We start from the raw sequence: 25,558 nt of genomic DNA, 5'->3' as shown, positions 1-25,558 counted from the left end.
ACAACTGAACTGTGTTGAGCAGTCTTTTGAATCCAATGGAATTTGATTTAACAAATGCCCAACAGTACCAACTCATCCCACGGTCTATCTTTAGTTGGTATTAAAAAGCTTTGAGGGTGACACATTAGTTCAAAAAATATCTATAGAAGTCTAGCAGTGACTTCGTCGAGTAAAAATAAGCATCACTCCCCAACTGCTAGTGCCATACTCAAAAGAGGCAGTATATTAACTCCTATCCATCAAACATTTGGAAGTAAAGGAACATAACTATACATTAAGATTACAGCAGTAAACCCGAAATTATGAGAAGAGTTGAATAAAATATATTATATGTATACATTTGAAATAAATACATGATAAATACACAGATCAATATAACTAACCAATTGAGGAAAGCAAAACTTTCCCATGAAATCCCTCCTCAAAAACAGCTTTCTAGTTTTTGCTCATCCGTTTCATTTTGGTTTATATTGCAAAATGCGTTTTGTTGCAAGATGTCTAAGAGACACTTTACATTTTGCCTTCAAAATTTATTCAGCAGGACATAGTGGGGGAAAAAAGGAATTGACCTTAAGACCCTAATAGGCAGTAATTGGTATTAGTGCCTGTGCAACAATGCAAAATAATCATGAACTTCAAACAACAGTGTTAAACAAAACCCCCCTCCCCAGAAAAAAAGTACAGTTAACTTTACAATGTTGTTAAAAATATGCCAAGTGACATAAGAAACTGGCCAAGCTGCATTATAGAAGTGAGGCACTCCAGTGTAAAACACCACAAGGACGGACTTGAGAACCGCAACCGGGAATAGCATGGACGGTGGATTCAGAAGGTCCCCTCAGCTGTAGAAATTCCTAATTTAACATCAGTTGGTGGACACTTGTCATGATTGGATGACATTCCTCTGGTCATATCACCTGATGTTAGCCAATTTGCAGGAGATACCAAATTAGTGGGGCATGGGGATATGCCAGGCTCACGGCCACCTTCAAGTGGGAATCAGAATAAGGACAATGGAATGACATTTTGGCTGGCTGTTAATCTAGAGAAATGATTTTTTTTTTCTTTACCTTGGAGTGAGTTACTGAACTAATGCAGACCACCCCAGAATGACTGGGGCATTGCAAAAGGTGCAGAATAATAGCAAATGAAATTTCATTCAGACTAAGCTAATACATTGTAGGGAGGTAATGGATAAGGGGATTATAGAAAAAGTAGTTAAAGTCAAGGATTATCCATGGTATTAAATGGCATAGTAGTCTCCAAGGTCTATATGGCGGGAGTAACTGACTGTCTACGATGTGTCTTGCCTGACGAGTCACCTCTGTGGTAGTTTTAACACAATTTTGTCTGCCACAGCGACCGGTTATGCCTCGACACTAGCCTCACCGGAAACAGCAATAACTCTGCTATAGGCCAGCCAAATTGACTGAGAAAAGTAGTGAAACAGCTGTTGATCTGCACAAGTCAAAGGCACCACAGTTCTGCGAGGTGTCACCATATGTAAGGTGTAGACAGCTGGGAGTGTGTGAATCTCTTGAGTATAGGGTGCTGTAGGAGTACACTTAAGAGGGAAATCAGGAGGGCAGAAAGGTGACGTGAGATAGCTTTGACAGATAAGGTTAAAGAGAATCCAGTGAGATTCTACAAGTATATTAAGGGGCAAAAGAGTAACTGGGGAGAGAATTGAGACCCTTGAAGATCAATAAGGTTGTCTAAGTGTGGTAAAAGGTAACTAGACTTTGGTAGGGCCACAGCTGGAGTACTGTGTACAATTCTGGTCACCCTGCTATAGGAAAAGTGCAAAGAAAATTATAAAAGTGTTACCAAAGTGGAGGGTTTGAGTTATAAGGAGAGGCTGGACAGTTGGGACTGTTTTCCTGTGAGTGTAGGAGGCTGCAAGTAACCTTATAGAGGTTTATAAAATCATGAGAGGCATAGATAAGGTGCATAGCCAAGGTCTTCCCCTCAGGATAAGGGAAACCAAAACTACTTCAGTTTTGGAAACCTAGTTGGTATGGACGAGCTGAGCCAAAGGGTCTGTTTCCATGCTGTATGACTCAATGACTACAAAAAACAGTATCAAGAAGATGATAGTAACCAGTAACCTCCAGTAACCTACATCTGTCTGGAGGGGAAGTCCAGAAAGACAACCTACATTCGTGGTAGCGTCCTGTGAAAAATACCTATGCCACACAAGTTCCAGTCTGCCAGGGAATGTTGCTAGCAAATCCATCTCAACCCAAAGCGAAGAGATGGAAGAGAGACCCAGAAGACAACTATACATTCCCTGCACACACCTGGATCCAAAAATCAGGCCAGTAGGACTAGAAGTTTCAGTGGATGTTGAAGAGCCTGTTGTAAAAGAAACCATTTGGGCAGCCCACCCATCAGAAGCCAATAACACCATAAAGACTGGGTCTTCTACAGCAGACGGCAATACAAACAGGAATTTAAATCTTGTAAAAGACTTCTGCAAGGAACATGGCAGCGAAACATCTGATATGGCAACCTAAGCTGAACCAGTTATAATGAAGCCAAAATATGATAGAACTACCAAGAAAGAAGGTGTGATCCATTGTCCCACAAATGGACTGTTTTGTATTTCTGTTACTCCCTCCTCTCAACAGCAAGAAGCTTTCACATTCATATGGCTGAGAAGCAGCACATTAGAAAGATCCAAACTAGATGATCCAGGTGCAAAAAGAATGGGGAATATCACATTATAGCCCACGCTAAATGTAATGGCAGAGGGCCAACTAACCTTTGCGCGCACTAAATGTGAGTTCACCTTTACATCTAGGTTCAGCCTCAGCCAAAATGAGTGACATTGGCAAGCTGAATAATGTATTGAAAAGTGCTTAAAAACCTTAAAAACCACCTTTAGGTTGGGAGAGGGCCGACAGGTTTAGATCAGAGTGGGGCTGGAAAAGCACAGCAGGTCAGGCAGCATCCGAGGAGCAGGAAAATCGATGTTTCAGGCAAAAGCTCTTCATCAGGAATAGAGGCAGGGAGCCTCCAGGGTGGAGTTTATCTCTCCACCCTGGAGGCTCCCTGCCTCTATTCCTGATGAAGGGCTTTTGCCCGAAACGTCGATTTTCCTGCTCCTCGGATGCTGCCTGACTCCCTGTGCTTTTCCAGCCCCACTTTGATCTAAACTCTGGTTTCCAGCATCTGCAGTCCTCACTTTTGCCGAGAGGGCCTACAGGTGTATGGAAGAAGCAACTGAATTTCTCCGAGAACCAGAACAATGGTTTGCAGGAAATTCATTTATAGATAAGGAGATCGCAAGCATACTCAGAACAAAGAAACACCCGAACAGACATCAGAATGTTGTAGAACTCCGAAGTGACAATCCATGATCTGGTACCTGACAAACCTCCAGAGAATAACCCAGATAAAGATATAGGAGACGAGAGTGCAACAGATATCCCCTGACAGGCCAAGAGGATTATTCAACCAGCAACCCCCAACCCCAAACCTAGGGACATTGACGACCCACTTATCCAAGGTAGGCAAGCAGGAGGCTGGAAGAACACAGCAAGCCAGGCAGCATCAGGAAGTGGAGAAGTCAACATTTCGGCTGTAGCCCTTCTTCAGGACTAGAAGTGAGTGTAAGGGGAGCCGCAGATAAAGGAGGAGTCGAGGGATGGTTTTGGGTGGGTACGGGGCGGTGTGGTGAGGTAGGGATAGGTGAGCATAGGTAAAGGGTAGGAGCTAGTTGGTGGATGGGAACAATGAATCCGGTTGGTAGCTGGAAGGAAGTGTCGGTCAGAGGAATGGAAGTGAAGAGGGGGAGGGGCTGGAAAGGAGTCGGAGGATGGGAAGGGAGGGTATTTGAAATTGGAATACTCAATGTTGAGTCCTCCAGGCTGTGGGCTGCCTAGGCAGAAGATGAGGTGTTGTTCCTCCAATTTGCAGTCTGATTCGCTTATGCAGGCATAAGATAAGATAAGATAAGCAAAAAAGGGACCCCACAGATCAGAGCAGTAGGGTTGGGTCTCATAAGGTGTATCTCAGACTTTTTGACGAATGGAGAAGAGCCACTAAAAGCACTCCTAGGTCAGAGAAAGGAACAGATGAAGACTAGAAGAATGAAGAAGACTTGAGCTATAAAGAACACTGGTGGGCAGCTTAAAAACTCCCAGTTCAGCGAAACACAATTACTGCACAAAAATGACAGGTGACAACAAACCTGCCAAACCCTGGGGGCTCTGGCAACCTCTCTTTTCCCACCTTCAAAAGAGGACCTAGAAAAGGACTTCGCTGCTAAGTTATTTATGCCCAATAACAAATTCAAAAATATTCTAGTAAAGTGGATGATTGTCAATTGATATGACCCATCAAGGAGGAGGAAGAGATCGATACCACCATCGAGGGGATTGACCCCAAGAGTGCAGCCGGTCTGGGCAGAATGAAAGTGGAGGACATTCAGGACATGTACGATGCTTCCCCAGACGCTTCTTCTTGTGGATGAAATCAATTTCAAATTCATTAAAGAAGAGTTGAAAGAGAAGATTTCCAAAATGGAACGCCTGAAAAGCATAGTTAACTGGAGGCTGATCACAATTGGACTCATACTACTTCACGTCTTCACTAAAATGACAGTGAAGGTAAGTGTCACAGTACCAATTAATCCTAGACAGGATTAATTTTTCTAGCGATGACCACCAAGCTGTGATGAACAGATAGCAGTTCTAGAAAACAGTCCGAGAAAACATTAGAAGTGGCACCAAAAGGAATAGAAAGGATCTCTCAGTTATCTTCATTGATCTCGCAAAGGCTTTTGACTCCATTGATCATAAACTATTAATCAAGGCTGTGCAAAGAATCTGCCTCCCAGAATCATTTATACAGCTGACTGAAGATCTGTGCAACAATAACACCACAATCATGGAAGGAAACAAATGTAAAACTAACCCTATTAAAATAGAGAAAGGAGTCAAGCAAGGTGACTCTCCAATTCTCTACAACACTGCACTGGATCTGCTGTTACGCACTGTCGAAATAGCCAACTCAAGAGTATACATGGTGTTCAATGGAAAAAGGATCAACTACTCTGCTTTGTCCTTTGCAGATGACATTGTACTTTCGAGTGACATCAGAATGACTTGCGATCTGAAGATAGTCCAGTGAAACAGCAATAACACAGGATTCACAATCAACATATCAAAGACTAAAGACTTCCACTTTACCTACAAAGTGAAGACTTTACAACCACGAGAGAAACTAGATATTGAAAGGGTACAACATCACTTACGTTCCCCCAGGAGATACCTAGCTGCCTGAATCGATATGTGGGCAGGTGTTAGAGAAGGAGAGTGGGAGGCAGAGATTTGAGACCTTAAGAGATTTAAGATCTCTGGCTCAGAAACTGCTGCTCTCTGACTATTCCAAAAGAATGAAATCCTCAAAATGTATGTTATCCTGAGACTATATTACCATCGGATGCTCACAGAGACACCCTTCGGAAATTGGACTGATGGTATTATCTATACTAGGAGTAAAGACGGAGAACCGGTTATGCCAAAACTTGAGATTCAAATCCCAGCTGCAGTCATACATAAACAGGAAGCACTCAAGGCATCTACAGATGCATGATTCAAGCCTCCTTCCAAGTTTGTAATGGAAATAACTTGGGAACTGCAGAAGGACGACGTCAACTCAAGGTCCTAAAGGAGGTGAAGATTTTCTCAAATGAAAAAGAAACCTGAACAAAACACAGCTACAAAGACAGAGTAACACTTGAATGCCCAAGAAGCAATGTCAATTACCAACTACAAGACATGGACAGAGTGGGAACTGGCCAAGTGACTGGACTTGAGAAGCCACGGATCTGGGATCAAATGTTACAAGAATGATATGGTCTCAAGTTCCTGGGTGGAAAACCTCATACAAAGTTACATCATCTGGGCTAGTCAATGGTCTACTTCTAAATTGCACTCTCTGCCCAACCATTACTACCTTGACAAGGGGTAGACCATATTTACAGAAGGAATGCTGAAGATGCAAGGCACTTGGAGAAACATTATCACTTATTTCAGGCAAATGCTTATTCATGAAAAATGCACGGAACAAATGCCACAACAAGATCGCAGAGAAGTTATAACAATATGTCAGAAATTGTGGATGGACTACTTACATCGAATCACTGAAAGACAAAGATGGATCCCTGTGGAAGTCAGACCTGATCGTCAAGAATTTCAGTGGTCGATGGCAACAGTACATTTTGAAGATGATGTGAAATCACTGGAAAACATTTAAACTGAAGGCAAGAAAATACAAATACCTCAACCAGGAGATTAAATATTTGACTGGACATTCTGAGCCTGTCCACTTTGGATTCATCACAGGAGCAAGAGGAAAGTGGCTCGAAGAGAACAACAGTCTCACGTGTTTCTTGGGCACCCAGAGATACAAGTCCTTTACTCAGGATGTAATCACAATTTACAATATCCCTGATGCTGGAACCGTTACAAATCAACTGCAACAGATAGACAGACTTTACAACCTGCCCGAATCGATCTGTGAGCAGGTGTCAGAGAAGGAGAGTGGGAGGCAGAGATTACGTTGAGGATCTGGGATGCCAACCCAACAGTACCAGTCTGAGGAAATGTGGTGTTGGCACCTCCTCGAGTTATGAATTTGGTGGTGGGAGAAAATCTTCATAAACATTGTAAAATGTTTAAAGTCATATAATGAATAAAATATAAAATCTTAATAAAATTGTTGTAATGGTGGTAAGTAAGTTATCATGGTTATAGTGGAAGATTTAGTATAAGTGGTGGTGGTATACAATTGCAACAAACAACACAATAGGTGATGTTAGTGTTCTCAGACTAACTAGTTGGAATGGAACTCTACATTCCCCTTGTTTTTCAGAACATTACGCTTGGTGAATTGGCCCAGTTCCCAGGTTTCCTCTGGACTGCCCTCTTTCGATCAAGTGGCTGTGATTTCAATACTTAGAGGATTTCCAAAACGTCCCTTTGTGTGTTTTCAAAAAAATTAAAATACCAAATTTCTCGACCTATTCTAAAGTTCTCCAGAGCTAAGCGTCAAAAATATTCAGGACGAATGTGAAAGAAATCAAGTGGCTCAACCATCTTGTGTGCCCAGTTAATACGATGCAGCAATCAAACAAGTCTAGCAGAATGCTGAACTACACAGTGAAACCATTGGAACATATGCCAGGGGTAGTCCTGACCAGATCACAACTCTTGAGATTTATTCAGTATTGGAAACACTGAAAAACAGAGTCCAAATCGTGTCCACCCTCGACAAGGCACAAGTCAGGAGTGTGATGGAATACTCCCCACTTGCTTGTTTGGGTGCAGCTCCAACAACGCTCAAGAAGCTCTTTACCACCCAGAACAAAGCAGTACACTCGAACCACAGCACCCTATCCAGCAACTTCAACATTCACTATCTCCAGTCACAACAGAATGTACCATCTAGAGGATGCACTGCAGAATTTCACCACGGCTATCTCCACAGCACCTTCCAAACCCACAGCCTCTACCACCTAGAAGGGCAAGGGCAGCAGATACATGGGAATACCTCCACCTTCAAGTTCCCCTCCAAGCCACTCACCATCCTAACTTGGAAATATACCACCTTCTCTTCACTGTCGCAGGGTCAAAGACCTGGAATTCCCTCCTAGGGGCATTGTGTGTCTACCTACCACCCAGTTCTAAAAGATGCTGGATATCCCTTTAAGGTCCATTGGACAACCAATGTTGGCATAGCCAGAAATACCTACACCCTGCAAAAAATATTGACAAAAGAAGCATGGTCAAATACATATTTTACTCATAAGAGACATGTCGGATCTGTAAGGGCAGGTGGCCAAACCATGGGCAAAGATATAAATTAGAAAGAGCCGCTTGAAGAAGACCATTAAGCTGGAGAGGTTGAGGGAGGGCATGTCAGAGCTTACAGCCTCAGCTGCTAAAGGAAGGGCTGCTAATGGTGAAGTAAAGGAAACAATGCAAAAGAGACTAGAATCACAGGTGCTCAGAGGTATCAGAGGATTGTAGGCCAGCAGGATGCCGCTGAGATAGGGACAGGTTCGAGATAGGGATAGATTTGAAAATGAGTCAAAATTCTAAACGTGAGGTATTGGTGGACCAGAAGCCAATGTCGTAATCACAGGAGATATGGTTGAATTGCGTGTGCATTAGGATAAAAGGAACAGAATTTTAGGTAGAGCTCAAGCTATCTGAGAGTAAAAGAGAGCTGGCCAGAACAGGAATAATTGAGTCTGGAGGTAAGGAGATATGACTAAAGTTTTCAACAGCAGATAAGCTGAGACAGGGCAGAGATGAGAGAGATGAAGGTATGGACGGATATGGCTGAAGGAGAAGACCTGGAGACAGATGCTCAGCTTAGGATCAAATAGGAATCCAAGTTTGGAAGCTGCCTGGAGAGGAGACAGCTAACTAAAGGAAAAATAATACAGGTATGGGAGCTGAAGGCAGAAACTTTGACCTACACAATATTTCCCTCGTCATTTTGTACTCGAGTAACAGGCTTTTTCCAGCTGACAGAGGAATGTCAAGCTTGTTAACTGTCCATCCATTGATCTCGGCTCACAAGTAACAAGTGGCTTCTGTATCACTGCAGATGTGACTATTGTGGCCATCCTACAGGATAAACTGACCAAGAAGGTAGAACCTGGGCCAAGCAATTTAAAAAATCGCAATCCGTATCAACAATTCTAGAAACAATGTAAACTGCAGAAATAATTCATTGCGACTAGGGCTTGTAAGAGACATGAAGCAAATACTTCTGTTGAGTGCACTGTGTTCAGAGCTGCTGAAGTGCAGATATGACCAGTACACCCCTGCCCTCACAGCCAGCCCCAGTCCCAAAAGTGTGCATCAACAGGACACAGGCAGAAACTTCAGTTACAGAAACACTTCGACACAAACCTCAGGCCTGTACTACTATCCACACTTGGAAATGGGGGATAGGACAGAGACAGACTGAGGTGCATTTCAGTGGAAGAGGTTTCAACACAAATTTCCAAAAGCAAAAGTGAGCACTTGTCTTTAAACAGTTCTATCACTGATTGTGATGTATTGATTATTGAAATCTTGGAACTTATTTAAAAGACAATTTTTAAAAAATTATGGTTCATTTTCTTCCCCTAGTCTGTGATGTCTGTAGCACACAGAACTCGAAGGTGCCCAGTTCAGTTTCCCTCACTTCCTCATCCGTGGTGAGCGAGGAAAGACACCCTCATGGGACTAAGTACATTCAAGTTAGGGCTTGATGGTGAGCAAGGACTGATTGTGATCAAGCTGCCCCTTGAAAGGTAGGGGAGCAAAGAATTAGGATCATCTGTGACTCCCTTCTCAGGAACATATAGCTTGCAGATGTCCAATGCCATCTGTAAAGAATGGGTAATGTACCAAACAGCATCTGGCACCCATGTACTGCCAAGCATGATGTCAACACATTCAAGAGGGGATTGCAAGGGTGAAAGCGAGTGGAAAAGTTACAATCTGACAAGGAGAAAGTGGACAAAAATATATTTTGGCAGTCAATATGTGCAATACTCAAGTCCATTAGCCCTTTGAACCTGTTCACAATTTTTAAAAAAGTCTTGGTGCGTCAGAAGCAACATTCGAAGTGGAAGTTGCCATTTCGGTCACCTGTACTCCAAAGTTCTGGACTGAGCCCGTGTATCCGCTCGAATCCCAAAAGAAGAAAATGAAGATGTGAAGTTCTGCGGAGCACCACAGCCTTGCTGGATCACTGCGGGGCCGGCCCTTTCCTCTTCTGTTCCAACTCCTGTAGCCGTTCCTCCCGGTGCTGGGCATGTTGTGTCCCCACCTTGTGCGCGGTTTCCGTGGCCGTGATGTCGATCTGTGCGTACTTGGAAGAGCTTGCTCCTGCAGGAAGACAAGTGAGAATGAACATCAACGAAACGAGGTGAAATGTCTCATACTGCATTGGCGCTACCTCGTGCTCCCATGAGGAGGTTGAGCAATTCATCAACTTCCACCCTGACCTTAAATTTACCTGGACCATCTCTGACACCTCCCTCCCCTTCCTGGACCTCTCCATCTCCATTAATGACAGCCGACTTGATACCGACATTTTTTACAAACCCACCGAATCCCACAGCTACCTGGATTACACCTCTTCCCACACTATCTCCTGCAAAAATGCCATCCCGTATTCCCAATTCCTTTGCCTCCGCTGTATCTGCTCCCAGGAGGACCAGTTCCACCACAGAACACACCAGATGGCCTCCTTCTTTAGAGACCGCAATTTCCTTCCCATGTGGTTAAAGATGCCCTCCAAAGCATCTCGTCTACATCCCGCACCTCTGCCCTCAGACCCCACCCCTCCAACTGTAACAAGGACAGAATGCCCCTAGTGCTCACCTTCCACCCTACCAACCTTTGCATAAATCAAATCATCCGCCGACATTTCCGCCACCTCCAAACAGACCCCACCACCAGGAATATATTTCCCTCCCCACCCCTTTCCGCCTTCCGCAAAGGCCATTCCCTCCGTGGCTATCTGGTCAGATCCAAGCACCCCTACAACCCACCCTCCCTTCCTGGCACCTTCCCCTGCTACCGCAGGAATTGCAAAACCTGTGCCCACACCTCCTCCCTCACCTCCATCCAAAGGAGCCTTCCACATCCATCAAAGTTTTACCTGCACATCCACCAGTATCATTTATTGTATCCGTTGCTCTCGATGTGGTCTCCTCTACATTGGGGAGACTGGATGCCTCCTAGCAGAGCGCTTCAGGGAACATCTCCGGGACACCCGCACCAATCAACCACACCGCCCTGTGGCCCAACATTTCAACTCCCCCTCCCAATCTGCCGAGGACATGGAGGTCCTGGGCCTCCTTCACGGCCGCTCCCTCACCACCAGACGCCTGGAGGAAGAACGCCTCATCTTCTGCCTCGGAACACTTCAACCCCAGGGCAGCAATGTGGACTTCAACAGTTTCCTTATTTCCCCTTCCCCCACCTCACCCTAGTTCCACACTTCCAGCTCAGCACTGTCCCCATGACTTGTCCTACCTGCCTGTCTTCTTTTCCACCTATCCACTCCACCCTCCTCCCTGACCTATCACCTTCATCCACTCCCCCACTCACCTATTGTACTCCACGCTACTTTCTCCCCACCCCGACCCTCCTCTCATTCATCTCTCCATCCTTCAGGCTCTCTGCCTGTATTCCTGATGAAGGGCTTTTGCCCGAAACGTCGATTTTACTGCTCCTCGGATGCTGCCTGAACTGCTGTGCTTTTCCAGCACCACTCTAATCTAGAATCTGGTTTCCAGCATCTGCAGTCCTCGTTTTTACCTATGTCTCAAACCATGTCCTGTCGCATGGCCCTCCAGTTTAAAAGACAATCTTGTAAGCTGTACTGTCAGCTTTCTCCCATGGCAGTGCAAATCACATTAATTCCAGTGATTGTAGCATGAAATCGAAACATGTTAGAACCTGAAGCATTCTGGCAGATATAAAAGAGATGCTTCTCTAGAACTGGGGCTCGTCATTTAAAAAGGAGTTGCCTATTTAATGAGGAGAATTTGTTTCTCTCACAGTGACATAGAATCCCTACAGTATGGAAGCAGGCCATTCAGCCCATTAAGTCCACAACTCTTTGAAGAGCATAACATCCAGAACCACAACTGTACCCTATACCTATAACCCTGCATTTCCATCAATCCATGTAGCCTGCACATCGCAGGATTCTATGGGCAACTTAAAGTGGCCAATACACCTAACCTGATCATCTTTGGACCGTGAAAGGAAACTGGAGCAGCCAGAGGAAACTCATACAAACACAGGGAGAATGTGCAAACTCCACACAGACAGTCACAAAAGGCTGGAATCAAACCCAGATCCCTGGTGCTGTGAGATAACAGTGCTAACCACACAGCCATTGTGCCACCCTTAAATTATGATCTTCTCAAAATACTTTCCCACTGAAACTTTGATCACCTGGCCAGACTCATTTCCCTGTACAGGGTCTGCTATGGCCTCTTTCCTGGTTTAACTGTCTATATATTGTTTGAAGAGTTTTAAAATACTCTTCCTCAAGGCAGAGGTAGAGAGATCCTTGATAAAGGAGTGAAAGGTTATCAGGGATAGAGAATGTAGAGCAGTTAAATTAGCCAGACTTTTATTGAACGGCAGAGCAAGCTTACTCATGCTCAATCCTATGTTTGTGTGTTTGTTGCACAAAGGTATTATTCCTCTACAAAAGATGTAGCTGTTCCTTTTACCTCTCAAGGACTCAGAACAGGAAAGAATTGAACCCTCAACACTGTTGTAATTCATCAACCTCCAACACTGTTGTTATTCATGAACCTCCAACAATGTTGTTATTCATGAACCTCCAACAATGTTGTTATTCATGAACCTCCAACAATGTTGTTATTCATGAACCCACAACAATGTTGTTATTCATCAACCTCCAACAATGTTGTTATTCATGAACCCCCAACAATGTTGTTATTCATGAACCTCCAACAATGTTGTTATTCATCAACCTCCAACAATGTTGTTATTCATGAACTCACAACAATGTTGTTATTCATGAACCTCCAACAATGTTGTTATTCATCAACCTCCAACAATGTTGTTATTCATGAACCTCCAACAATGTTGTTATTCATGAGCCCACAACAATGTTGTTATTCATCAACCTCCAACAATGTTGTTATTCATGAGCCCACAACAATGTTGTTATTCATGAACCCCCAACAATGTTGTTATTCATGAACCTCCAACACTGTTGTTATTCATGAACCTCCAAAAATGTTGTTATTCATGAACCTCCAACACTGTTGTTATTCATGAACCCCCAACAATGTTGTTATTCATGAACCTTCAACACTGTTGTTATTCATGAACCTCCAACAATGTTGTTATTCATGAACCTCCAACACTGTTGTTATTGATGAACCCCCAACAATGTTGTTATTCATGAGCCCACAACAATGTTGTTATTCATGAACCCCCAACAGTGTTGTTATTCATGAACCCCCAACAATGTTGTTATTCATGAACCCCCAAAATGTTGTTATTCATGAACCTCCAACAATGTTGTTATTCATGAACCTCCAACAATGTTGTTATTCATGAACCTCCAACAATGTTGTTATTCATCAACCTCCAACAATGTTGTTATTCATGAACCCCCAACAATGTTGTTATTCATGAACCTCCAACAGTGTTGTTATTCATGAACCCACAACAATGTTGTTGTTCATGAACCTCCAACAATGTTGTTATTCATGAGCCCACAACAATGTTGTCCTTCATGAACCCACAACAATGTTGTTAATCATGAACCTCCAACAGTGTTGTTATTCATGAGCCCACAACAATGTTGTTATTCATGAACCTCCAACAGTGTTGTTATTCATGAACCTCCAACAGTGTTGTTGTTCATGAACCTCCAACAGTGTTGTTATTCATGAACCCCCAAAATGTTGTTATTCATGAACCTCCAACAATGTTGTTATTCATGAACCCCCAACAATGTTGTTATTCATGACCCTCCAACAATGTTGTTATTCATGAACCCCCAAAATGTTGTTATTCATGAACCTCCAACAATGTTGTTATTCATGAACCCCCAACAATGTTGTTATTCATGACCCTCCAACAATGTTGTTATTCACGAACCCACAACAATGTTGTTATTCATCAACCTCCAACAATGTTGTTATTCATGAACCCCCAACAATGTTGTTATTCATGAGCCCACAACAATGTTGTTATTCATGAACCCCCAACAATGTTGTTATTCATGAACCTCCAACAATGTTGTTATTCATGAACCCCCAACAATGTTGTTATTCATGACCCTCCAACAATGTTGTTATTCACGAACCCACAACAATGTTGTTATTCATCAACCTCCAACAATGTTGTTATTCATGAACCCCCAACAATGTTGTTATTCATGAGCCCACAACAATGTTGTTATTCATGAACCCCCAACAATGTTGTTATTCATGAACCTCCAACAATGTTGTTATTCATGAACCCCCAACAATGTTGTTATTCATGAGCCCACAACAATGTTGTTATTCATGAACCCCCAACAATGTTGTTATTCATGAACCTCCAACAATGTTGTTATTCATGAACCCACAACAATGTTGTTATTCATGAACCTCCAACAATGTTGTTATTCATGAGCCCACAACAATGTTGTTATTCATGAACCCCCAACAATGTTGTTATTCATGAACCCCCAACAATGTTGTTATTCATGAACCCCCAAAATGTTGTTATTCATGAGCCCACAACAATGTTGTTATTCATGAACCTCCAACACTGTTGTTATTCATGAGCCCACAACAATGTTGTTATTCATGAACCCCCAACAATGTTGTTATTCATGAGCCCACAACAATGTTGTTATTCATGAACCCCCAACAATGTTGTTATTCATGAACCCCCAACAATGTTGTTATTCATGAACCTCCAACAATGTTGTTATTCATGAACCTCCAACAATGTTGTTATTCATGAACCTCCAACAATGTTGTTATTCATCAACCTCCAACAATGTTGTTATTCATGAACCCCCAACAATGTTGTTATTCATGAGCCCACAACAATGTTGTTATTCATGAACCCCCAACAATGTTGTTATTCATGAACCTCCAACAATGTTGTTATTCATGAACCCCCAACAATGTTGTTATTCATGAGCCCACAACAATGTTGTTATTCATGAACCCCCAACAATGTTGTTATTCATGAACCTCCAACAATGTTGTTATTCATGAATCCACAACAATGTTGTTATTCATGAACCTCCAACAATGTTGTTATTCATGAGCCCACAACAATGTTGTTATTCATGAACCCCCAACAATGTTGTTATTCATGAACCCCCAACAATGTTGTTATTCATGAACCCCCAAAATGTTGTTATTCATGAGCCCACAACAATGTTGTTATTCATGAACCTCCAACACTGTTGTTATTCATGAGCCCACAACAATGTTGTTATTCATGAACCCCCAACAATGTTGTTATTCATGAGCCCACAACAATGTTGTTATTCATGAACCCCCAACAATGTTGTTATTCATGAACCCCCAACAGTGTTGTTATTCATGAACCTCCAACAATGTTGTTATTCATGAACCTCCAACAATGTTGTTATTCATGAACCTCCAACAATGTTGTTATTCATCAACCTCCAACAATGTTGTTATTCATGAACCCCCAACAATGTTGTTATTCATGAACCTCCAACAATGTTGTTATTCATGAACCCACAACAATGTTGTTATTCATGAGCCCACAACAATGTTGTTATTCATGAACCTCCAACAGTGTTGTTATTCATGAACCTCCAGCAGTGTTGTTGTTCATGAACCTCCAACAGTGTTGTTATTCATGAACCCCCAAAATGTTGTTATTCATGAACCTCCAACAATGTTGTTATTCATGAACCCCCAACAATGTTGTTATTCATGACCCTCCAACAATGTTGTTATTCATGAACCCCCAAAATGTTGTTATTCATGAATCTCCAACAATGTTGTTATTCATGAACCCCCAACAATGTTGTTATTCATGACCCTCCAACAATGTTGTTATTCACGAACCCACAACAATGTTGTTATTCATCAACCTCCAACAATGTTGTTATTCATGAACCCCCAACAATGTTGTTATTCATGAGCCCACAACAATGTTGTTATTCATGAACCCCCAACAATGTTGTTATTCATGAACCTCCAACAATGTTGTTATTCATGAACCCACAACAATGTTGTTATTCATGAACCTCCAACAATGTTGTTATTCATGAGCCCACAACAATGTTGTTATTCATGAACCTCCAACAATGTTGTTATTCATGAGCCCACAACAATGTTGTTATTCATGAACCTCCAACAGTGTTGTTATTCATGAGCCCACAACAATGTTGTTATTCATGAACCTCCAACACTGTTGTTATTCATGAGCCCACAACAATGTTGTTATTCATGAACCCCCAACAATTTTGTTATTCATGAGCCCACAACAATGTTGTTATTTATGAATCTCCAACAATGTTGTTACCATGAGACCATAAGACACTGTTGTTATTCCTGAACCTCCAACAATGTTGTTATTCATGAACAAAGTATGCAAATTGGCAAAGGCTTGCAATATTGTGGCTGCTTGTAAATAGGGAAAAGGCAACAGACAATTGTTGCCTGCCAGTTGCCTGCTACCTTAACACACCACCCTACTCCCTGTCCAATATGTCTGTCTCAGACTTGCTGCAGTGCTCCAGTGAAGCTCAGTGGAAGCTGGAAGAAGACTACCTCATTTTCCACATGGGGACCCTGTCGCCCACTGTTAACGTTCAGATTTGAAATGGCCCAGGGAATCCCTTGAGGACTCAACCTGTAAGCCTCTCTTGGTTTGTCCCAAAGATCGTACTCTTTAGTAGTCTAAAAAACCTTACAGACTTTTTTTTAGTCATCCCCTTTATTTACCAATACCATCACTGTTACAACATAACACTGATAGCTATAAGCCAGGCTAACTAGGTTCTAATAACGCAGCAGAGTAGGATATCAGCTCTTCAAGAGCTCTGACAGGCTACTCTGCAGTGCTGTCACAAACAGGTTTCCTTTATACAAAAAATTTACAAAAGCACTGCATGTTCTTAACTAGGCAGATAACAGTGAAGGTCAATAATTCAGGAGAGAAGTTAATTGATACTGAGTTTCGTTTCGAGGTCAGAATCAAACAGTTATTAATTTCACAAGGGAACAGCCGTGAATATTATCACTCGGTGTCCTATTTACACAGATTCACTGATGTTAAGGCAAATGTTCTTAATTGCCTTACCCTCCCTGCCTGTCTATGACTATAAGAACATAAGACCATAAGACATAGGAGTGGAAGTAAGGCCATTCGGCCCATCGAGTCCACTCCGCCATTCAATCATGGCTGATGGGCATTTCAACTCCACTTACCCGCATTCTCCCCATAGCCCTTAATTCCTCGAGACAACAAGAATCTATCAATCTACTAGTATGCAGCAAATGTGTTCTACATTTCAACATTACATTTTAGTCTAAATGTTTAAGGACAAGTTTTAAGGCTATAGACTTTCTCACTTCTGGACTCAATATTGAGTTCAATAATTAGGGCTTGAGCTCTCCCATGTCCTTACCCCAATCCCCTTACACCAAGCCTTGTTATCATATAGTCTGCTATCACACACAGCCCATGATTAGTCACTAACAGTCCCCATCAACATCTATTCACCCTCTTCGACAGATCGTTATCCACTCCTTTGTCCAACTGTTCTCACTCTTTGAATAACCTATCGATAATTCCTTACCTCCTTCCCCCACCCTATATTCTGCATATAAGCTGACATTTTCCTAGCTACCATCAGTTGTGAGGAAGGATCACTGGACCTGAAACATTAACAGATTTCTCTCCACAGATGCTGTCAGACTTTTCCAACAATTTGTTTTTATTTCTGATATACAGCATCCGCATTTCTTTCAGTTTTTATTAGGAAATATGTCTTTTATTTTCACACTTGAAGTATGATCTGATGGATATAAAAAGAAAGTGAACTCTATAAACATTCAACTTCTCTTGAGGCCTCCTGAAAACAGGCGCTAACTTGTGGATTAGCCTGCTCAACATGAAAACTCATTGAGAACATCAGTTACCAATTTGAAAAAAGACTCCTTTACCATCGTGGAATTCCATCAGCCTGCTAGGAAAACAGAAAAAGGTGGTTTCGTGTAATCCCTACCGTGTAGAAACAGGCCATTCAACCCAATATGTCCACACTGACCCTCCAAAGAGTATCCCACCCAGACCCATTCCCCTACCCTCTTACTGTACAAGAACATGAAGTGCTGGAGAAACTCAGCAGTTCTGCCAACAGAAAGGGAAGCAGAGTTAACGATCAGAGTCTGATACAACTCCTTGTCAGAACATTCTCTAGTATTTTACTTTCATTTGAAAAAGGAGTTCATTTGGGGAAGCCTAACCCAGTGAGGGTAATTTAAGGAAAATTCAATATATTCAACAATTTAAGGAAACAAGTGGAAAGATTGCCTAGGAACCAAAAAAGCAAAAATCATTTTTTCTGCTTGGCACTTTGTAATGGTAATTTATATTAAGTGCTCATAGCAGGGAACATTGACCATCTGGTATTATCGCTAGATAATTAATCCAGAAACTCAGCTAATTCTCACTAATGCCACTGGTCTGGCCTGTATGTGACTCCAGGCCCACAGCAATGCTGTTAACTGTTAACTCCCCTCTCAGGTTAGGGATGGGCAATAAATGCTGCCTAGACAGAGATATCCACATCCCATGATGAATAAAAATAAAAATAAATCAATTTATTGTTTTCAATGCTTTTGGAAAACTTTATGCTTGCTGTTGTGGCAACTTATATTTCTGAAATTTGCACACAAGCAATGTTGCCTGGAATGTTCTGTGTTCTCTGTTCTGTCTGTGCCAACACACTGGCTCCAGCTTCTGGAATCATCCATAGAACCCAAGGTTCTCACAGTGGAAAAACATATTAGAGGGAATGTTAATTAACAGCCTCTCCTCCCACCAAACTCCCACACCCTCTCATGAGAAACAGAAAAATTGAAATGTATCCCTATCTCCTATGCAAAAAGGTTGCCACTCTTGGTGTACGCCATAAACATGGTAAAATGCATTATTCCTCCACTGCAAATATTATGTAATTGAAGCTTCGCAGAATTCTCCTTCAGGAGGTAAAATATATTGGATGGAAACTGCGAAGGGCAAGTTACATTGTCCAGGTATTTAATGGAATGTAAGAGGTGAATGTGTCCCTTCTTAGTCTATGCTGTTATAATCCTCACCCAAACTGCTAATTTTATGTTACAATCTAGCTAAAACCAGTATCCTTTCCTTTACACATCAAAAATAAAGAACTGTGGATGCTAGAAATATGAACAACAGTCAGTAGACCCAAAACGCTAACTCTATTTTCTCTCCACAGACCTTCAGAGTTTACCCAGCAATTTCTGTTTGTGACCTTTTTGTTTAAAGTAGGCAAGTCTTAGTAAAGGATAAATTCACAAGATTCCATGATTTAAACAAGCAACAATAAACGTTACGATATAAGTTGGAACCGGAATATGATTATGTATATCTTTACAGCCAGAATTTACTCGTGATAATCATGGGTAATGGACCATGACTGAACACCATCCAGTCCACTTCAGATAGCCAAATTCCTTACGCAGCACCTTCAAAGCCCATAACCAATTGCATCGAGAAGGACAAGGGCAGCAGATACATGGGAACACCACCACCTGTAAGTTCCCCTTCAACTGACCCACATCCTGACTTGGAAACATATCACTTTTCCTTCAGTGTTACTGGGGCAAGTTCCTGGAACTCCCTCCCTAATGGGACTTTGGGTGTATCTGCAGCAGTTCAAGAAGGCAACTCATACCACCTTCTCAAAGTCAAGCAGGAATGGGCAATAATTGCTGAATCACCTAGCAACATCTCCATCCCATTAGTGAAAACAAAAAAATGTGATTAAGACATTTTAACAACATGGCATATCATCAAATCTCATTGAACTTCACAAGGAATCACAATTCTTCACTTTTGTCAATTTGAGTATGAAACTCATTCCTCCGAGCCACTCTGCCCTGGACCACCTCAATGACTTCTCTTATTCTGGTCAATCACCTGCCTTTCTTGTGTCTATACTACCCTGGATTCTGAAATTGTGCTCCAGTACTAATTCACCACTCCAGCTTTTCACTGACAATTAGCTTCACCAAGCTAGAACTACCTTTGAGCTCTAATCCTGCTCAATCGCAACAAGCAAATACTGCTTGTCAGTTTTCAAACCTCCTTCTCAGCTGTATTGAACTATTAATGGGCACAGCCTCTTCTGAACTCTTGCAGCTAAAATTACTTTTCTGCATCCTAACTCTAATACTTAGCTGCCTATTCTAGAAGCTCTACCCAGAGCACAGAAATATCCAATTGCTCTTGATTGCTGACTGAGTCCATTATGGAAACACTGTGCAGTTCAGTTGCCTTCCCAGCAGTACAACTAAAAGCAGCACTGGAGTCTACATTCTTTTTTCTCACTTACTCTAAAATCTCACTGCCTGTGACTTTTGAACTTCTCTTCATTGACCCCTGAACTTCCTAAGGCGCCTATTGAAAACCTTACGATTATCTTCAGCTCTATCTCTAGACAGAATTGCATGTAACTATTTGAAGAGCCAAATCTAACATCCTACTGGAACTGAGTGTGCCCTGAATGTTCCATTCTCACAAATGCTGGCTTCAGTATGAAAGAAACGATTATGAAAAGAAGGATTCATCACAATGCTTATATATGGATCTGGTATTGCAATGTAACTTATACACCTAATACTGTAAGCACCCATACAACTACCTACTACAGGTATCCGAAATCCCAAAATCCGAAAAGCTCCGAAATCCGAAGGTTTTTCCGTGAATACTTTTCTTATTAACAAGGTTGTTTGGCATGCAAGCAGTTAACCTAACTCCACACCCACTCAATGCATGTCACTCAGATGTGATCTGTGGGGTGTGGCCCACACAATTCTGTTTCAGGGCCCGTTTTACTCACAGTGCGTCTACTGTTTGGTAAGATTTTTAAAAAATTTCACCATCAAACTGTCACTTATTCTGAAATTCGAAAAATTCTGAATTCCGAAAACCACCTGGTCCCGAGCATTTCAGACAAAGGATTGTGTACCTGTATTATCATTAAACTGTTGAATTTCACCAGATTTAACAAGGTGCTGTTCTGACAGCCCAGCTGAATCATCCAATCTGATTATTCCAAATCAGAAAGTACCCTGTTCATTCCTGGCTTAGCTGAACACAGGCTCCATCCTGCATGAGGTACTGCATGGTGTAATATTAGAGAATAACCGTACCCCAGCAGATGTACAGAGCTGTAGGATTTGACAAGTCCAGATCGTGATGTATTGCATGAAACGTATCTGTAGGTGATAATAGTTAGACAGACAGTGCTGAAGAAATTACACTCATCTTTTTATTAACTGGCACTATGGGACCAGGAGTGTGCCAGTTGATCATATATTCTGAATAGTCAAGAGGTACGTAAAACCATAGTAAACTCTGCTTCGAGACATCAGTATCCCTCAAAAAATGTGTAAAAACATCAACATACCTCTTAAACTCAGTGTACAAATATACAGTAAGTAATAGAAACATAATACAGTGTATAAACATCACTGTTATACTTTATTTACATCGTAAGTACTCAGAATCACGGTAGATCGCAATATTTGAGGTATATAACTTTTACCAGTTTATCTAAAATGCTGACTAAAACAAAGTTTGCTGTACATTCGGCATGCTTGCCTTCATTGCTCAGTCCTTTGAATATAGGAGTTGGGAAGTCATGTTGAGATTGTACAGGACATTAGTGAGGGCTGTTCTGGAATAATGTGTCCAGTTCTGGTCGTCCAGCTATAGGAAGGGTATTATTAAAGCTGAAGAGTGTTCAGAAATAGATTTACAAGGATGTTGCCAACTATGGAAGATTTGAGTTATAAGGAAAGGCTGGATAGCCAGGGACATTTCTTACTAAAGCGTAGGAGGTTGAGAGGTGATCTGATAATGAGAGGTATAGATAGAGTTAACGGTAGTTGTTCTTTCCCGAGGATGGGGGATTTCAAGACTAGGGGGCATACTTTTAAGGTAAGAGAAGAGAGATTTTAAAAAGACATGATAGGCAAATTCTTTACACAGACGGTGATTCACATGTGGAATGAACTTCGTGAGAAAGAAATGGGTGCAGGTACAATTACAATGTTTAAAAGACATTTGGATGGATACATGAATAAGAAAGGTTCGGAGGGATACAGGCCAGGGGCAAGCAGGTGAGGCTAGTTTAGTTGGGGATTATGTTCAGCATGGACTGATAGGACCGAAGGGTCTGTTTCTGTGCTGTATGGCTCTATGATGTTCAGTAGCAGCCTTGAGTGGTTATTTTAATTAACCTATTCTGATATGCAATGAAACACCTCAAGGTTAAAGTGGGTCTTGAACCCAGATCTTTTGGCTCAGAGTTAGAGACATTACCACAACATGACATGACCTCAACACCAACAGCATTACACATTGTATCACAACTGAAGCACAAGGCCTTGAGTACATTGAGACAATCATGAAGGAATGGGAGTCTAAGGATAGGGCCAATTCTTTGTATTATTTTCACCTTTTGAGTGAGATCCTGATACCAATGTTCACTTTGTAAAAATGAATCCGGTTAGACAGTGATAAGGAGTTTTGAAAAAACTACAAACTGTAATCTTTAAGACTCCTGTATTATCATCAATTTCTCAGAACGAGGTATCTATGGAATTTTTATAATCATTAAAATGATAGGCTCTAGATTCAGAGGATGACAGGCACAGCTGTGTAACATGCCTGTACAGAGCTTCTGCTCCATGTAGCTATCTCCAAATGATTCCTATGATTGACAGTTTCCAAAAGGAGAGTGACTCTTACTGAGGTTATTGCCACTAACTGGACAAGGGAAGGGAGAAACATAATTCTTAAGTAGCCTGACTCAAAGGAAAGTTTCAAAAGATGGTTAATACAACAGGATCTTCAGATTTTGACAAGGCATGTACCTATTAATCTTGAAAGCTGAATGATGGGCATCTTCTAGTAATGTGAACTGCAGTGGTGCAACATTCTGGCAGAATTATTGTTAATGATGTACATAGTAACCTATACATCACTTTTGGTAACATCATCACTGTATATTGAATTCCGATGAAATCCAATTAATGCCTTTGAGCTCTGTTTTCTGAAGGAATTACATATGAGTGACAACGCTTCACTGACAGAAAGAAGCCACGGTTGGTGCTGAGCTACATCATGCGGAGTTACCTCGAATGGCAGGACTGGACTCCTGGAGCTCAAGTTCCATATAATGGAGCTGCTTCTTTGACGCTGGGCTCACTGGGATGTTGACATATGTTGCTCCTTCCATTGGCCGCAATCTATCAGTCCCAGAAAGCTCCGGTGGATAAGCAAATGCCCCTCCTGATAGACACACAAGAACAGGTTCGGAAGTGCTTCGTTTACTTATTTCAGCAGATTAGAAATTAATAAAAATGAGAGGGATGCTCATCTTTTACCTGTCTAGCCAGGGAACACAAAGCCATATCTTATATGTAATTAATGGTGCTTTAGATCTTCTTCATGGTTCCCTTTTCTATTTTTTATATTTCTGAAGTGTCATTCTCAATTTTCACAGGATTTAAGGTTTGTAAGAGTAAGTTGTGCATAATCAAAGCTAGTTCAACAGCTTTTCCACTGAACTGTGCAACCTGCAGCTTTAAGGTGCCACTATCTAAATGGTGCCACAATTTAAATGGTGCCACTATGCTAAATTGTTCATAGTTTCCAGGGATGTGCAGGTTTGGTGGATTAGCCATGGGAAAAGCAGGGTTACAGAAATAGGTTGGTCTAGGTGGGAAGTAGGGTGGGTCTAGGTGGGAAGCTCTTCAGAGGATCGTTGTGGACTCGAAGGACTGAATGACCTGCTTCTACACTGGAGAAATTCTATGATAATATGATCTGGAGCACTATCTGCTTCTTTGGCAGAGTTTATCTTCCAAGAACTCCCAGGTTGGTCTTTTCACTTCTTCCAGTGGGATTGTCCTTTATGGGTGACCGGGGTCTGATAGGTCAGTGTGTGCACCGCAGTCTTCCACAGAGTTCCATCAAAGCCAAAACTAAGAATCAGTGCAGAAGTAATAAATACTCCATTGCCTGTTACTTTGTGGTAGCTTTATCTGACGTCCTAAGCTCTGGGATTCACTCCCCAGATCTCCCCAAATAAAGGGTAGTGTTTCTACACTGGGAACAATCAATAACTTGACACACCCATTTCCCCCTGAAAAGTATTGTGAGTGCACCTATGCCACAAGGACTGCAGCTGTTCAAGACAGCAGCTCACCACCACCTTCCCAAGGGCAGTTACAGATGGGCAATAAATACTGGCCTTGCCAGCCAAGCCCAGATCCCATGAGGAAATTGAAAAACGCATTCAAAATTGGAACAGTTAGGTTAGGTTTCAGGCTTTGCAGAACAATTCATTGATGTAATCACAAGTGGTAAACTTTCTCTGAGTTAGCACAGTCAGGCAGCCTCATTGGATTCCTGCTTTCTCCCACCTGCTAAAAGTGAGGCACAACATATTTAGAGTGGCAGGCTAATGCAGTTTTACTAAGACAGCTGAAAAATAGGTTTTGGCTGTGCAGTTCTTCAGCTGGGAGTAAACCAGGTTTAAAATCAGTGGCAATGACTATACTGCACTATTTATACAGGGTGCATATTAGTCAGTTTCTTTAAATAAATCAAATATTTTCCAAAATAGGAAGATTCTAAACCTGTCTTTTAGTCCATGAAAACCCAGATTAACGCGAAGAAATTGAAGAGCCATCTATAACCAACACAAACAGTGGATTTGCACAATGTCAATTTGACAAACAACTCAATCATATTAGTCAGATATGATTTGTCTTTTATTGTTCTGTATTGGCTATCATTTACTTTATAGTGCCTGTCATTTTACATACATAGGACATACAACAGAGACTATTCACAGCCACCAGTCTATGCTGACGTGTATGCTTCATTTTAGTCTCCTCCTATCTTCCCTCACTAAATCTATTGCAACCTTCAGTTCCTTTATTCTTCATAAACCTGTCAAGCTTACCCTTAAATGTACCTATACTATTCACATCAATTATAGCCAGCTCCACAAGGAACTCTCTGGGTAAAGATGCTACTTCTGAATTCCCCATTGGACCTTTCAAAATATACCACTTCACCCAGCTCTATGTTTAGTTATGTCTGGCTTGTGGCTGTCATTTTATCAGTCCATGTATATCCTCAAAAGTTTTTTTTAGCTCTTTCATGTGACAAATAATTTTATCACGGATCCTGATGTTTTCCCACCACTGACGTGAGGCAGCCTGGTCTTTAGTTACCAGGTTTACACTGTTTCTTTTGCAACCTTTCACTCTCAGCCACTATCCAAATATCCAAGGAGGATTGCAAGATTGTGTCCAGAGCCTCCCTTCCCTCAGTAACCTGGGATTCAACCCTTCCACTCCACATTGAGAACTGTCAACCTCTACTTCAGTCCTTTTCTAATTTTCATATCCAGATCAACTCTGGGGCGGCACAGTGGCTCAATAGTTAGCACTGCTGCCTCACAGCACCAGGAACCCAGGGTCGATTCCAGCCTCGGGTGACTGTTTATGTGGAGTTTGCGCATTCTCCCTGTGTCTGCATGGGGTTCCTCCCACAGTCCAAAGATGTACAGGTTAGGTGAATTGGTCATGCTAAATTGCCCATAGAGTTAGGTGCATTAGTTAAGGGGAATGGGTCTGGGTAGGTTACTTTACAGAGGGTCCGTGTGGACTTGCTGGGCCAAAGGGCCTGTTTCCACACTGTAGGGAATGAAATCTAAAATCTCC

General features: G+C 41.9%; 1 protein-coding gene across 2 annotated transcripts in view; it reads right to left on the bottom strand.

The window, feature by feature from the left end:
* Window positions 1-3,113: 3,113 nt before the first annotated feature.
* dok7b (docking protein 7b) overlaps window positions 3,114-25,558 on the bottom strand; it is a 131,921-nt gene continuing 109,476 nt past the window's right edge. For both annotated transcript variants that reach the window (XM_072594349.1, XM_072594356.1), the window contains 2 exons: window positions 22,956-23,111; window positions 3,114-9,899 (listed from right to left, as the gene is read on the bottom strand). In XM_072594349.1, coding sequence (XP_072450450.1) covers window positions 9,760-9,899; window positions 22,956-23,111 — 296 coding nt within the window. In that variant the 3' untranslated portion in view covers window positions 3,114-9,759. The remainder of the gene's footprint in view (window positions 9,900-22,955; window positions 23,112-25,558) is intronic.

Source organism: Chiloscyllium punctatum, chromosome 2 (assembly GCF_047496795.1).
Source record: "Chiloscyllium punctatum isolate Juve2018m chromosome 2, sChiPun1.3, whole genome shotgun sequence".
Classification (NCBI taxonomy): Eukaryota; Metazoa; Chordata; class Chondrichthyes; order Orectolobiformes; family Hemiscylliidae; genus Chiloscyllium; species Chiloscyllium punctatum.
The sequence above is the reverse complement of the archived record's forward strand: the minus strand, read 5'-3'. Positions and strand labels throughout refer to the sequence as shown.